At 37.1% G+C, this 17,517-nt stretch overlaps 1 protein-coding gene across 6 annotated transcripts in view; it reads right to left on the reverse strand.

The window, feature by feature from the left end:
* The window catches only part of fbxo8 (F-box protein 8), a 33,997-nt gene extending 18,011 nt beyond the window's left edge, over positions 1-15,986 (reverse strand). For 4 of the 6 annotated variants that reach the window (XR_007439992.1, XR_007439990.1, XR_007439989.1 and 1 more), the window contains exons 1-2: positions 6,431-6,782; positions 1,219-1,345 (exon numbers count right to left, since the gene is read on the reverse strand). Coding sequence is in view for 2 of the 6 variants with exons in the window: in XM_049481405.1 (XP_049337362.1) it covers positions 1,219-1,345; positions 6,431-6,774 (471 nt within the window). In the remaining 4 variants the exon portion in view is untranslated. Of the gene's footprint in view, positions 1-1,218; positions 1,346-6,430; positions 6,783-14,418; positions 14,451-15,776 lie in introns of those variants that run through there. The other 2 variants (XM_049481405.1, XM_049481404.1) reach the window with 2 other exon arrangements.
* Positions 15,987-17,517: the final 1,531 nt, after the last annotated feature.

Below are 17,517 nucleotides of genomic sequence, written 5' to 3' on the forward strand. Positions count from 1 at the left end.
TCCTGAGTACATAAAACCTATATAGATGTATAAAAGACTTTTTAAATTTCTATTTAAAAGCCGTTTGACCAGTGGTAGGATGGTCCCCCCTTTAATGTGAGTCTTGGTCCTCCCAAGGTTTCTTCCTCCTCCTGCAGCTCTGAGGGAGTTTTTCCTTGCCTCCGCGCTCACTGGGGGTTCTGTATTCTGTATTTTCTATGTGTAATGTTTTGCCTGATTCTTTGTCCTGTAATCATGTTTCTGTAAAGCTGCTTTGTGCCAACACCTGTTGTAAAAAGCGCTATACAAATAAATTTGATTTGATTTGATTTGAGATATTTGATCCAATAATTATCTTTTAATGCATAAAGAGACTGAACTCACTGTCCCAGTACTTTTGGAGGAGACTGTGTACACTGTAGATACATTTACAGCTCTGGAAAAAAATAAGTTACCACTTGATGATGAACTTCTTTAATTTTACCAAATTGAAAACCTCTGGAATATAATCAAGAGGAAGATAGATGATCACAAACCATCAAACCAAACTGAACTGCTTGAATTTCTGCACCAGGAGTAAAGCAGCATAAAGTTATCCAAAAGCAGTGTGTAAGACTGGTGGAGGAGAACATGATGCCAAGATGCATGAAATCTGTTATTAAAACCCAGGGTTTTTTCACCAAATATTAATTTCTGAGCTCTGCATCTTGTCTATAGTTTATAGAATAAAACAACAATGTTCATATTACTATATATCTATATATAGCAAAATCAGAGAAACTGATTCAGAAAATGAAGTGCTTTCTTAATTTTATTTCCAGAGCTGTACAGTAATATACGCCTTTATTATTTAATTCATACGATTACACACATTTACAAAAAGGGCAGAGATACAGAAATATACAACATTATGATAATGCAGAGAGGGGTGCAGCATTCTAATAGCCAATGGGTATGTGCTGTTACAAAACCTTACGCATATATATATATATATATATATATATATATATATATATATATATATATATATATATATATATATATATATGTGCATGTCCTATATGTATCTGTCTATCTAGTGTAAAAAGGCACCGATGTGTATGTGTATGTGTTTGTGTATGTGTGTGTGTGAGTATTTGTGTGTGTGTGTGTGTGTGTGTTTGTGTGTGTGTGTGTGTGTGTGTGTGTGTGTGTGTGTGTGTGTGTGTGTGTGTGTGTGTTATAGTTATTAATCTGTACCTCCAGAGGGTTAGCGTTGAACGTTAAACTTCCTTCATCCAGCTGCATGTAGAGTTTTCTGTAGGAGAAGCCGGGAGGAAGTCTGCGGTTGTAAATGGAACAGTGACCCCAAGTGGATTTACACAGCCTGGAGGGCACAGAGACAGAGGGCATTCACACACACTACACAGACCTTAACACACACTACACACACACACACTACACAGACCTTAACACACACTACACACACACACTACACAGACCTTAACACACACACTACACAGACCTTAACACACACTACACACACACACACACACTACACAGACCTTAACACACACACTACACAGACCTTAACACACACTACACACACACACACACACTACACACACACACACTACACAGACCTTAACACACACTACACACACACACACTACACAGACCTTAACACACACTACACACACACACACACTACACACACACTACACAGACCTTAACACACACTACACACACACACTACACAGACCTTAACACACACACTACACAGACCTTAACACACACTACACACACACACACACACACTACACAGACCTTAACACACACACTACACAGACCTTAACACACACTACACACACACACACACTACACACACACACACTACACAGACCTTAACACACACTACACACACACACACTACACAGACCTTAACACACACTACACACACACACACACTACACACACACACTACACAGACCTTAACACACACTACACACACACACTACACACACACACACACTACACAGACCTTAACACACACACTACACAGACCTTAACACACACTACACACACACACTACACACACACTACACAGACCTTAACACACACACTACACAGACCTTAACACACACTACACACACACACACTACACAGACCTTAACACACACTACACACACACACACTACACAGACCTTAACACACACTACACACACACACACACACACACTACACAGACCTTAACACACACTACACACACACACACACTACACACACACACACACTACACAGACCTTAACACACACACTACACAGACCTTAACACACACTACACACACACACACTACACAGACCTTAACACACACTACACACACACACACTACACAGACCTTAACACACACTACACACACACACACACACACTACACAGACCTTAAGACACACTACACACACACACACTAGACAGACCTCAACACACACTACACACACAAACTACACAGACCTTAACACACACTACACACACACACACTACACAGACCTTAACACACACTACACACACACTACACAGACCTTAACACACACTACACACACACACACTACACATACCTTAACACACACTACACACACACTACACAGACCTTAACACACACTACACACACACACACTACACAGACCTTAACACACACTACACACACACTACACAGACCTCAACACACACTACACACACACACACACTACACAGACCTTAACACACACACTACACAGACCTCAACACACACTACACACACACACTACACAGACCTTAACACACACACTACACATACACACACACACCTCAACACACAGGCCTCAACACACACACTAAACAGACCTTAATACACACACTACACATACACACACACACACACCTCAACACACAGGCCTCAACACACACTCTACACAGGCCTAAACACACACTACACAGGCCTCAACACACACACACACACACATACACACTACACAGACCTCAACACACTAATATACACTACACAGACCTCAACACACACACACACACACACACACACACCTCAACACACAGACCTTAACACACACACACTATACACACACTACACACACACACCTTAACACACACACACACACACACTACACACACTACACAGACCTCAACACACACACTACACAGACCTCAACACACACACTACACAGACCTCAACACACACTACAGACACACACACACACACACACACACACACTACACAGACCTCAACACACTACACATACCTCAACACACACACTACACAGACTACACAGACCTCAACACACTAATATACACAACACAGGCCTCAACACACTAATATACACAACACAGGCCTCAACACACACTACACAGACCTCAACACACTAATATACACAACACAGGCCTCAACACACTAATATACACAACACAGGCCTCAACACACACTACACAGACCTCAACACAGTAATATACACAACACAGACCTCAACACACTAATATACACAACACAGACCTCAACACACACTACACAGACCTCAACACACTAATATACACAACACAGACCTCAACACACTAATATACACAACACAGGCCTCAACACACTAATATACACTACACAGACCTCAACACACTAATATACACAACACAGACCTCAACACACACTACACAGACCTCAACACACTAATATACACAACACAGGCCTCAACACACACTACACAGACCTCAACACACTAATATACACAACACAGACCTCAACACACTAATATACACAACACAGGCCTCAACACACTAATATACACTACACAGACCTCAACACACTAATATACACAACACAGACCTCAACACACTAATATACACTACACAGACCTCAACACACTAATATACACAACACAGGCCTCAACACACTAATATACACAACACAGGCCTCAACACACACTACACAGACCTCAACACACTAATATACACAACACAGGCCTCAACACACTAATATACACAACACAGGCCTCAACACACTAATATACACAACACAGGCCTCAACACACACTACACAGACCTCAACACAGTAATATACACAACACAGACCTCAACACACTAATATACACAACACAGGCCTCAACACACACTACACAGACCTCAACACACTAATATACACAACACAGACCTCAACACACTAATATACACAACACAGGCCTCAACACACTAATATACACTACACAGACCTCAACACACTAATATACACAACACAGACCTCAACACACTAATATACACTACACAGACCTCAACACACTAATATACACAACACAGGCCTCAACACACTAATATACACAACACAGGCCTCAACACACACTACACAGACCTCAACACAGTAATATACACAACACAGACCTCAACACACTAATATACACAACACAGGCCTCAACACACACTACACAGACCTCAACACACTAATATACACTACACAGACCTCAACACACTAATATACACAACACAGGCCTCAACACACACTACACAGACCTCAACACACTAATATACACAACACAGGCCTCAACACACTAATATACACTACACAGACCTCAACACACTAATATACACTACACAGACCTCAACACACTAATATACACAACACAGACCTCAACACACACTACACAGACCTCAACACACTAATATACACAACACAGGCCTCAACACACACTACACAGACCTCAACACACTAATATACACAACACAGACCTCAACACACTAATATACACAACACAGGCCTCAACACACTAATATACACTACACAGACCTCAACACACTAATATACACAACACAGACCTCAACACACTAATATACACTACACAGACCTCAACACACTAATATACACAACACAGGCCTCAACACACTAATATACACAACACAGGCCTCAACACACACTACACAGACCTCAACACAGTAATATACACAACACAGACCTCAACACACTAATATACACAACACAGGCCTCAACACACACTACACAGACCTCAACACACTAATATACACAACACAGACCTCAACACACTAATATACACAACACAGGCCTCAACACACTAATATACACTACACAGACCTCAACACACTAATATACACAACACAGACCTCAACACACTAATATACACTACACAGACCTCAACACACTAATATACACAACACAGGCCTCAACACACTAATATACACAACACAGGCCTCAACACACACTACACAGACCTCAACACAGTAATATACACAACACAGACCTCAACACACTAATATACACAACACAGGCCTCAACACACACTACACAGACCTCAACACACTAATATACACTACACAGACCTCAACACACTAATATACACAACACAGGCCTCAACACACACTACACAGACCTCAACACACTAATATACACAACACAGGCCTCAACACACTAATATACACTACACAGACCTCAACACACTAATATACACAACACAGACCTCAACACACTAATATACACAACACAGGCCTCAACACACACTACACAGACCTCAACACACTAATATACACAACACAGGCCTCAACACACACTACACAGACCTCAACACACTAATATACACAACACAGGCCTCAACACACACTACACAGACCTCAACACACACAACACAGACCTCAACACACTGGTCGGATTTTAACAGAAAACACTATTAATTAAAGAACACGCCATTAATACACTGTAATAAAGTCTGAATTGGACATTTCTAACACCTTATTACTTATTAAATACTCATTTACTAAAGCAGGTTTACTAATTATGACCTTTGTAGGGCACTTTTCAAGGTATATTATATAAAAATCCACTAATTAATTGATAGTCATTAAACGTAAAAATATAGTGATCTTAACACATACAGACCTACAGTAATGTATTAATAGAGAATAAAGATCATAATGGATGAAGCCGTAATGCATTTTGTATGAATACATTAGAATACGTCTAATGCAGACTTGATTGAGTAAAGAAAAAAAGACCTTTAAACTTTATTTTACTTTTTATCTATTTATCAGAACTCTACATTGGACAGATGTTTAGGACTGATATGATTAATTCACTAAACTGATGAAGAGCAGAATTAATCTATATTCGATTAATTTAACTGAATTTCTGTAAAAACTAACTGTACACTAACTTTGATATTAATTATATTACCCAACTCTTCATGTAAAACTGTAAAAATCCTGTCTTAAGAGGGCTATACAGTATCAAAATATATACAGGTAAAACTAATAGGAATTACTGACTTTTGTAACATGCATTTTATTTAATATATAGCTAATTAGTGGGATATAAGCTTTCACTACTGAGTAGCAGCATTAGTTTCATAGCTAAATATCTCAGCTTGGCTCATTTGGTTTAAAGGTTTATTTCTGTAAGAAGCTGAATGATTTATTATACAGGTGATACACTGACTGACCCCTGCCACAGGTACTCGTCGTTTCCCAGGTCCTGCCACACGCAGGATGCCAGGCACAGGTCTGTGGCGTTCAGGTAGGACAGGATGGTGATGCTGAGCTCGGGCGGCAGCATCTCCAGGTCGATGAAGCCCTGCTGGTCTTTGCCTTTGCGTGCCCGCAGCAGCTGCCCGATGTCCGAGCCGGGGACCTGGCACTGCAGCGTCCGGCGCATCTGCGGCTGCGACTGCGGCTCGACCAGCAGGGGGCCCATCCTGCGCCGGTGCTCCCGCTGGAGGTAGCACTGCTCGCTGTACTCCTGCTGCAGCTGCTGGTTCCTCACCACCCTCCACAAGCCCTGACCCATCTGCAGTCCTGCAGGAGCAGCACATCACCCACAGAATTAATTCACTTAGTCTCCAGTCTTAATTACATTACATTATAGCATCTGCATATTCCTACTAATGGCTGCATAAAGAGACCACTTCAGTTTCTGAAACTGATTTTGTTATTTATAGTTACAGGGGTTGGACAATAAAACTGGAACACCTGTCGTCATTTTAGTGTGGGAGGTTTCATGGCTAAATTGGAGCAGCCTGGTGGCTAATCTTCATTAATTGTACATTATTGCACCAGTAAGAGCAGAGTGTGAAGGTTCAATTATCAGGATAAGAGCACAGTTCTGCTCTAAATATTGCAATGCACACTATAACATTATGGGTGACATACCAGAGTTCAAAAGAGGACAAATTGTTGGTGCACGTCTTGCTGGAGCATCTGTGACCAAGACAGCAAGTCTTTGTGATGCATCAAGAGCCACGGTATCCAGGTACAATCCGGATTAGCACCCGAACATCCCTTTCAGACAGCTTCCTCTTACAGCGTCCACAGTTAATCCTGTTGGATGTGGTTGGTCCTTCTTGGTGGTATGCTGACATTACCCTGGATACCGTGGCTCTTGATGCATCACAAAGACTTGCTGTCTTGGTCACAGATGCGCCAGCAAGACGTGCACCAACAATTTGTCCTCTTTTGAACTCTGGTATGTCACCCATAATGTTGTGTGCATTGCAATATTTAGAGCAGAACTGTGCTCTTACCCTGCTAATTGAACCTTCACACTCTGCTCTTACTGGTGCAATGTACAATTAATGAAGACTGAACACCAGGCTGCTCCAATTTAGCCATGAAACCTCCCACACTAAAATGACAGGTGTTTCAGTTTCATTGTCCAACCCCTGTACAAATAAACACAATAGACGAAATCACGATTATCAAAAATTATTTGGGTCATGTTCATTTATTGTACGATAAATCAATATTGCAATTATTGTGACGGGCCTAGAGTAAACTTAACATTGTGGTTTTATTTTATAAACTTCAGACAACATTTCTCCCAAATTCCAAATAAAAATATTGTCATTTAGAGCATTTATTTGCAGAAAATGAGAAATGGCTGAAATAACAAAAAAAAGATGCAGAGCTTTCAGACCTGTCATTACTGAATTATTAAAATGCTGCTTTGTGACGTCATAGTCCTGTCTGATTTACCTAATTTCATAATACTAAATGCCACAGAGGTCAGGTCTGGCATGCTTTTGAACCGCTCAGTATAAAAAAAGTCAGTACTACAGGGTTTTATGTTTCACCCGCCTTCCCTTTGATGTTCTGCACAAAAGGCTTTACTTATGAATCTCAGTCAGTGCCAAATCTGTCTCTTGACCATGTGAATGAACTCAATCTGGAAGTATTATGGAGTTGTATGGGGCAGAACAGCAGGGGGAACCGGCTGACCCCATTACCAGTCCCGACACGGCTCTCGCTCAATTCAAACCCTGAAACTTAACTCTCCACCAAAAACTCCTGACCTGCTTTTACTGGCCTGAAGCAACTCCTTCAGAGTTTAAACACTGCATTTATTCTCTTAACGTTCATTCTCTTCATTTGTGCTTCCTATTGCTATTGGTGAGGCTCCTGAGCTAATGCATGTTTTACTGCACTTTACAGCTTATAATTTAGAGCCCTAGACTAATTTTGCAGGAAATTCTAGAATATAATCAAGAGGAAGATGGATGATCACAAGCCATCAAACCAAACTGAACTGCTTGAATTTTTGCACCAGGAGTAAAGCAGCATAAAGATATCCAAAAGCAGTGTGTAAGACTGGTGGAGGAGAACATGATGCCAAGATGCATGAAAACTGTGATAAAAAACCAAGATTATTCCACCAAATATTGATTTCTGAACTCTTAAAACTTTATGAATATGAACTTGTTTTATTCGCATTATTGGAGGTCTGAAAGCTCTGCATCTTTTCTGCAAATAAATGCTCTAAATTACAATATTTTTATTTGGAATTTAAGAGAAATGCCATCTGTAGTTTATAGAATAAAACAACAATGTTAATTTTACTCAAACATATAGCTATAAATAGCAAAATCAGAGAAACTGATTCAGAAACTGAAGTGCTCTCTTAATTTTATCTAGAGCTGTATATATTAACCTAAACATTACAAAGTATAATATCGGATGTTATTTTTATAAGATTCTAGAATATTTCACTATATCTTCTACTGTGAGGAAGATTTTTGTAATAATTATACTGACAGGGAATTTATACGACGTCAAAAAAGTGTCCTTTTTTATTATTAATGCTATTCGTTTGTTTATTCGTATTTACTTCTTTTAGTATTGATATTTTTCTTTTTTGTATTGCTCTTACAGCTACCAAAGCCCTGAGAGAGCACAATTGGTCTTGCTCTCTAGCTGGGTTGGTACAGTAGCTCGCGCTCTTTCTTTCCCCTCATCACTCCTAGGGAGATGTGGATCAGCACAAGGCTGCGTCTGTGAGCTGATGTATCAGAACCGAGTCACTGCGCTTTCCTCCGAGCGTTAGCGATGATGCTACTCAGCAATGCTGCATCAGCAACAATACAAAAAGAGTTTACCCTCCTGTTGGGGCACCACTAGTGATAGGTGGAGTCCTAATGAGTCGGTTGGGTAATCAGCCTCGTAAGTTAGGGAGAAAATGGGGAAAAAAAAAAAAAAATTCTAAAAAAAAAAAAAAAAAAAAGAAAGAAAGAAAGAAACGAATAGGTTATAACTGTGTTTAAAAGTGTTTAATTTTTTTCACTTTCCTGGCTAAAAATTTAATTTCAATGCATGCCTACTTTATACATACGAACTGGCACAGTTCTGACTACTGTTCACATACAATAAAATAAGAGTAATAATCTTCATAACCTGGCTCTTATACAGCAGCGTACATTAGTGCTCCCATTTATAGCATCTAAACCCCTCCCTCCTCAGACGTGCCGGCACTGAGGCTAAACCCGTATATCCCTGCCTGTTACTGGCAGCACGGAGCCGGCGGTTCAGCCGTCAGTTATGAGGACTGAAGCCTGTCCTGAGCGCAGTGGCAGTAATCCTCTCTCAGTGATATGCATTAAGAACTTTATCAGCCTTTATCTAAATTCCTCAGAGAGCTGCGTCTCTCACCCCGGCTCAGAATCCGCCGTGTTTATTCTGCATTAATGGCTTTGCTGAACCGTCCTGAGCTCAACTTAACCGTGCAGCAGCAGCAGCAGATACAGCTCTGTGCAGGAATTTCACTGTGAAATACACTGTGTTCAGTGTCCTAATGTTCGTGAACAGACTGTCTGACATAGAGCTGGGCGATTAATCGATTTTATCGATTAATTCAAATTTACAGTTAAGGACGATGTGTTTTCATGAAAATCGATTTTCTCTGAGTTTTAATTTTCACCACCGACGCTCCCCTGAACTTAGCCCCGCTTTGTAAAAAGCTATTCAACAATTTGTCTATAATAGGTTTGAAAATAAAGAAAACTTAAGAAAGCAAAAAAAATATATATATATATAAAATAAAAAACTGCTCTTATAATAACATTTAACAACACGGCAAAAGAATGATTTATGTAATTTACATAAAAATGAAGTTATTTTGAGACATGACTGCCTATTTAAAAAGCAACAGAAGTTGTTCATTTGTTGAAGTTAATTGTATCATTTCTAACATATTTAGAGTGTTTTTACTCACGTTTTTCTCTCTCACAATGTTAATCCTTTACAGCTTCAAAAACATGTATTATGCAAATTATACGATGACGTCATTTAGCAACTTCTAGCGACTTTTAGGAGATTTTAGTCTTTACATCTAAATTATCAATAAAAACACATTATTGTACACTTTTGAGAAACATATCACAATATATTGCTATATTCTTATTGCATTGTGATATCTTAACAACAATATCACTAGGTCTGCACAATAGTTTAAGCTTTCTTCCTGGTTGCATGGTTTGGTAATTTGGCCTTTAAAAAGAGGAATGGCCTGAATTAGATTGTAAAATGGGCAAGTAAGTTGATTGGTAAGCCGTTACTCAACTTGGAAACCTTGTATGGCAGACAGTTAAAGCAGGTAACTGATGTAATTTTGGGGGACAGTGAATTTAGGTTGCTTCCATCTGGACAGAGATTAAGAGTACCAAGATGCCATAACTCAAGCAAATAGGATGAATAGGACATAGAGACTTAAGGAATTGTATTTATATATATGTTGCTTACTGTATGTTTGTGTTTGCTTTGGTAAATGTTCTTTTTGTAACAAGATGCTGCTTCGCATACTGTAAATCAAATTTACATTTGGGTACAAATAAACTAACCTAACCTAATTGGAAAAATTTTACATTGCAAATTTTTTTGACAATATATATCGCGATATTAAACAATGCAGGGCCCATGACATTACCAGCCCCGCCCCCACCCACGTGCTGTCTCGGGTCCGGACCGATCAAGAGCTGAGTCAGCGCCGAGCTCTCAAAACCCGAGTAAAACAGCAAAACAACAGTAATCGCCCCTTTAATCAGGCATTTAAATGGATTTTTAAAATGTAAATAAGATTGTTTTTCTAGGATTAAAAGCGTGAATTCAGCTGTAACTGGAAATATCTGAGCTGTAAAACTGTGCTGGACTGAGGTGCACAGTGCCCAACCATGTGGAGGGCTGTTACCTCATGTTTACTCCTGCCCCCCCCTCTTGCTTCTCAGGCAGCTGCAGCCTGTCACTCACACGGACACAGAGACAGCGCTGTGTATCTACTTCTTGTGTGAAGAAATAAAAACTTTACAACATGACGTGTTCGTTTTAATTGCCTTAAGTAATCTTGAACGTCCTGCAATGTGACTACTGCGCATGCGCACATTGCGATGACAATGCTAAAACGATATATTATGCAGCCCTAGATATCACAATACTGTGATACTCTATTCATATTGGTTTAACACCTTCTCCCTCAGTATGTAAATTTTCCCCCCACATAGTAAATGAATAGTGAAGTGATCCAGACTGTGAAGGAACACATATGGAATCGTGTAGTAACTTAAAAGTGTTAAACAAACAAAAAAAAATACTCTGTGAAGAAGCTTTTAGATGCTCTTATCTGGGGAGCTGTTTTTTAACTTGTGGTTTCTGAGGCTGGAAACTCTGATGAACTTATCCTGTACAACAGAGGAAACTCTTGCTCTTCCTTCCCTGGGTTGGTCCTGATGAGAGCCAGTTTCAACATCATGTTTATGATGGTCTTTGCGGTGACACTTCAGGATACTTCCAATGTTTTTAAAATGTTTGACTAATCTTCATTTTTTCTTAAAGTATTATTTTTTCTTTACTTAGTAAACAACAACTGAGTAGTTGTTGCTTCTCATAATCTGGATTAGAACATTACTCAAATATTCACTATTCACTGTATACCTGTAACTCTACCTCTTCACTACTTTACTTTAACTGATGCTCTCAAACACTTTATTAAGAGACAAGAAATTCAAGTAATTAACTCTTGATGAGTTCAGCACAGCTGTTAACTGAAAGCCTGAATTCCAGGAGACTCTACCTCATAAAACTAACTGGGAAAATCCAGCCAAGATGTGTAAAGCTGTCTAATTTAAGCAAGAGGTGCTACTTTGACGAATCTAAAATATAAAACATATTCTGACTTGTTTATCAATTTCTTTTAGAATTTAGAGTACATATGTTTCAATAAAAAAGTATCCATATTTAAAGCCACATATTGATAATGTTTCAAAAACAAAAAGTATACGTAAATATATGTATTGTAATATTGTAGTATTTTGTCCCATTACTACTGAGGACTAGGGGTGGGCAATATTATATCGCATACAATATATCGTGACACAGAAATATCGTGATATTAAAAATCCATATCCTGATAATATAGATGTTCTGTCTTAAAAGTAGTCTATTATTTACTGTGAAGCTTTAGGAGTATTTATTGTATAATTGTTTTAGTTTGCAGTTTATATGCATGCACTAAATATTCTGCAATATTATTTGCTGAATTTTATTATTTTATGCAATATTATTTATTTTGCCACATTATGATTATGCTGTTATACTATTATACTATATTCCTGAAATTAATTAATTCTTTTTCTGTTTTTTCTATATCGCCAAGTATATTGTTATCGCAAAAATACCCTGAAATATCGTGATATTATTTTACAGCCATATCGCCCACCCCTACTGAGGACTAAAACTTTTGTATTTAATATATATGGAACATAAGGGATTTTGGGGATCTGTTGCTCTATTCATGACTTCTTAATTCATGATTTCTCTAATGTTTTTCTGTAATCTGGTGAGGGTAAGAGTGAGAGTGAGTAGTGAGCTGTGTTTGGGTGAGATGGTATTTAACCCGCTCCACCACATTCTCTGTGGTGTGTGGAGGAAACAAGCCGGTACAGTGTGACCGGCTCCTCTCATCCATAACTCAAGCGAAAGAGCAGTTCATTAATCTACAGCATATCCAACATACAGGTGCATTAAAAAAAAAAAAAGTAACTTTTTTTCAGTAATTCAGTTGAAAATGTGAAACTCATATATTATATAGATGTATTAAACAGAGAGTGATCTATTTCAAGAGTTTATTTATTTTATTGTTAATGATTATGGTTTACAGCCAATGAAAACCCAAAAATCAGTGTCTCAGAAAATTTTAATATTATATAAGACCAATTGGTACTTTAGGCAGTGTGGGCAGTGTGCCAAGTCCTGCTGGAAAATAAAATCCGCATCTCCATAAAGGTTACATTACATTACATTACATTACATTACATTTGGCAGACGCTTTTGTCCAAAGCGACTTACAATAGTCAAGTACAATGTAAAATAAGTTTAAAGGAAAAACATCTTTGGATAGGGATAAAAGGAGGACAAAGGGGAATAATAGGACAGAGGAGTGAAGGAGAGGAAGAAGGAAATGAGGTTAGAAGTAGTTAGTGTGTTAGAGGTATTAAGAGAGTAAGTGCTCTTTGGTTGTCAGTAGCAGAGGGAAGCACGAAGTGCTGTAAGATTTTGTGGGAAAACAAAACTGCACTGACTTTAGACTTGATAATAAAACACAGTGGATCAACACCAGCAGATGACATGTCTCTCCAAAACATCACTGATCATCAGTAAATTTGTCCAAAAAAAATATGATATACTTGTTATATATGAGATTTTGAAGGTGCCTTGAGCATAAGAAAGTAAGTTATATTTTATATATTATATGTAATACTTTTTCTATAATATAAGCACTATCATTTAAAGTTCTGTTATGGTTAAAAGAAAAGTCCCAGGATATATTATTGTCTTGAACTGGGCCTTTTTTATTTTACTTATTGATATTTACAAAAATCTATTATGTAATATCAGGTCTGTGACTGGTTCTGTGCAGCATTTTATATTTGTAGGTACCTTTAGGTAGTGTTTATGACTAAATTCTATTCTGACATATTGTATAAATAAATATTATATAATTTACTATCTGTGCTGTTAGACACTTCACACAGAAAACAACTGATTGAGGCTTTGTGAACAATCACACACACACTCTTCCACAGTTCAGTGTTTGGTGTTGAGTGTAAATACTGACTCAGCTCCAGCATTTTCCACTCAGTCACTCAGGTGAGTTTAGGCACATGCTGCTTACCTGTACCTCTACTTTTACCTGTCTGTGTACATCTATAGAGACCCAGAAAACACCAACAGCACTCCATTACTCACTTCTAGCAGCAGTACCCTAAATTTCACAATTCAAAATTACATCTTTTTTATAAAACTTAATTTCATTTAATTTCCAAACAATTCAAAACATTTTGGTCACATGTAAAAAATAAATGAATAGGATCTATGATTTAAATGAACTAGTCGGTTTCTATTGGCTTCTGGCACTTTGTATTTATATACTGGTTGTTTCCCATAGTTTCTGACTCTAGGGGTGAGCGATATGGTCATGAAATAATATTACAATATTTCTATTCATATTATAACTTCTTGAAGATATGACAAAAAAACAGAATAAAAATAAATAAATACAATAAAAACTAATAATAATAAAAAGTAACAATAATCATAATAATCATAATATGAGAATAATTATGAGGGTTGTCCACATTTATGATGAATGATGAAAAGATTTGTTCGAAAATGATTGGAAATAAATTATTTTTACAGTGACTTCCACTTTTTCAGTGTTTGTCCTGATATCTTAGTCATATTAGTTATTTTTTGTACTTTTGTAATTATGGCCTTTATTTGATTTCTTATTTTTTAAATATCTACTATTTTGAGATGCCTTGAATACAATGAATTAAATCATATTCTTATATATTATGTATTATTATTGTTCTATAATTAACTTTTAGTCCTGTCATATAAAGTTCTGTTATGTTTAAAACAAAAACAAGAGAAAAGCTACAAAATGACTTAAAATCAATTATTTTACACACAATACTTCTTTAATTATAATAATATTGGTTCAATTATAAAATTAACAACAATTGATTCAACTTTAAATTTACACACTATAACTTAAATCATTAAGCTTAATTAACTTATGTTTTTAGTAAAAATGACTCAAAATACGCTAAGGCAACATTTTTTCTCAAATTATTAGACTAAATGTAAGTTAATTAAACTTATTCAGGCTTTATAATGTGTTTTCCCTAAATTTGCCTACCAGCCTGGCTGCTCATCATTACGTAAGTTCACTGACAGCTTTTAAACTACATGTTTTTAATTCAATTTCACGTTAAAACACTTAATTTTAACTTTAAACTCGCGTTTAAACCCAAAATTTAGCATATAAACATTCACACTTTAGTTCTGTTTATGTTTCAAAGTACTGACTAATCGCCATCCCTCATCACGTTAGATTGCCGAACAAGTCCTGCCCTTACTCCCCGACGATTGGCTACAGCGCACATCAATCAAACCAGCGAGCTCTGCTATTGGCTGATTTAGCTGGCATTTAAAATTGTCATAGCTCCAGTAGCTGAACCCACCCACCTGTGTTTTTATGGCTTTATTTTCACCGCCGCCGCGACGAAATTCGTAACAGTTCACAGCAGCCGATGCGTGGAAATGTCCTTCAGCCCCCAAGCTCAGATAAAGCGCGCATTTCTTCCCCAGAAGCTCCAAAAACGGCTCAAAACCCGAGCAGGCTGAATCCGCGGTCAGGTTTATAATCTCCTCCACCGCTCAGAGTCTCTCAGTGCTCAGCCCCGCCCCTCCCATCATAAACCCCGCCCACTTTCTCTTTCTCCTTACTTATTTTTATTTATTTTATTATTTTTTTTATCTTTAAAGTGCTGGTAAACAGCCATGTGTCGTTTTTTTCCATCAGTAATATAAAGTATTTGTTAAAAATAAAATAATAAAATGACAAATATAATGCAGTGTAAAAACGAGTGTCGTCGTCACGTTTGACGTTTCTTGTTGTTGGTGGAAGTGACGCACGCGGATCAGCACGTTTTGGCAGGGCGTGCTAAAGAACAGCACTTTCGATAATAATTTATATTATTTATATTTATTATTATTTTCATTTTTAATTAAAATGTTAAATGCATTTACAATCAAATACATCATAAATAATGTAAAACATATATACAAATATTTAAAAATATATTACAATTCAAAAGAAGTAACTGAGAAGCAAATCTCACAAAGTGGCCAATAAATTATATATATATATATATAAAAAATAAAAATAGAAAAGTGAATTAGCTGGAAGATTAGAAGATTTCTTTAAGAGTCTGTAACTATCAACTGGTCACTTCATATGACGAGTATCTGTCCTGTATTTTGGTAAAATTTCAGCCACATGCATTTTGTAACTGACTTATATCACATTTTCTCTTAAAAAAGTGTAGGGATTAAATACATTTATTTAAAACGTTAATAAACTACACATAAAATTTGACAGAACACATAATACTTTGTTTTTTTGAATATATTTTTTCTTATCTTTTCAGGGTTGCTCATAAATAAAGTTTGACAGTATATCTAACTATAGACATGGCTACATTAGTAGTGCAATGCAAAAAAAAAAAAGCACAGTGAGAAAATGTTATTTTTTGTTATTTTTTGCTGAATAAACGAATCTTGGATATTGATATTCTGATAGATAGATATTTCTATCTGACTTTGTTTGATCGGCTAAAAAGTATATAAGATGAAGGACTCCTGGTGAAAACACGCCCATTCTGAATTTATTATTTATTATTATATTTTTTATTTATTTATTTTCCAAGCTATATTTCTGCACCCTATGCATTTTGCGAAGAAGTAATATATAAATGAATAAATAATTATATTTTTTTGTTTGTTTGTCCTTTCTTTGATTTTCGTTATAATAATATCTCTCTTGTCGTCTTAAAATTAAGTGATATATATTGAAAAGTATTTAAGAATGAGAAGAAACTATGTCTAAACTAATTTATAAAAAAAAAAATGTAATTCAGATCCAGGATGTAAAAATCCATGCCAGGATTTCGTTTCATCCGCCTGGACGGCTCTGCTGAAGCCCAGCTTCAGAAGAGCCGCCCAGGCGGATTGAACCAAATCCTGGCATGGATTTTTATAACTGTAACTAGTTAACTAGATAGCTCGATATACAGAGAGGCAGATAAATAAAAAGATACTTTTTTGATATCATATTGAAATAATCGTATGATTTATATGCATATATCTATAGTATATTTGTGATTAAGAACTCTAAAATCCGTTTCTAAAATCCGGTCCACTTTTT

This window comes from Astyanax mexicanus, chromosome 7, assembly GCF_023375975.1.
Source record: "Astyanax mexicanus isolate ESR-SI-001 chromosome 7, AstMex3_surface, whole genome shotgun sequence".
In the NCBI taxonomy this organism is placed as follows: domain Eukaryota; kingdom Metazoa; phylum Chordata; class Actinopteri; order Characiformes; family Acestrorhamphidae; genus Astyanax; species Astyanax mexicanus.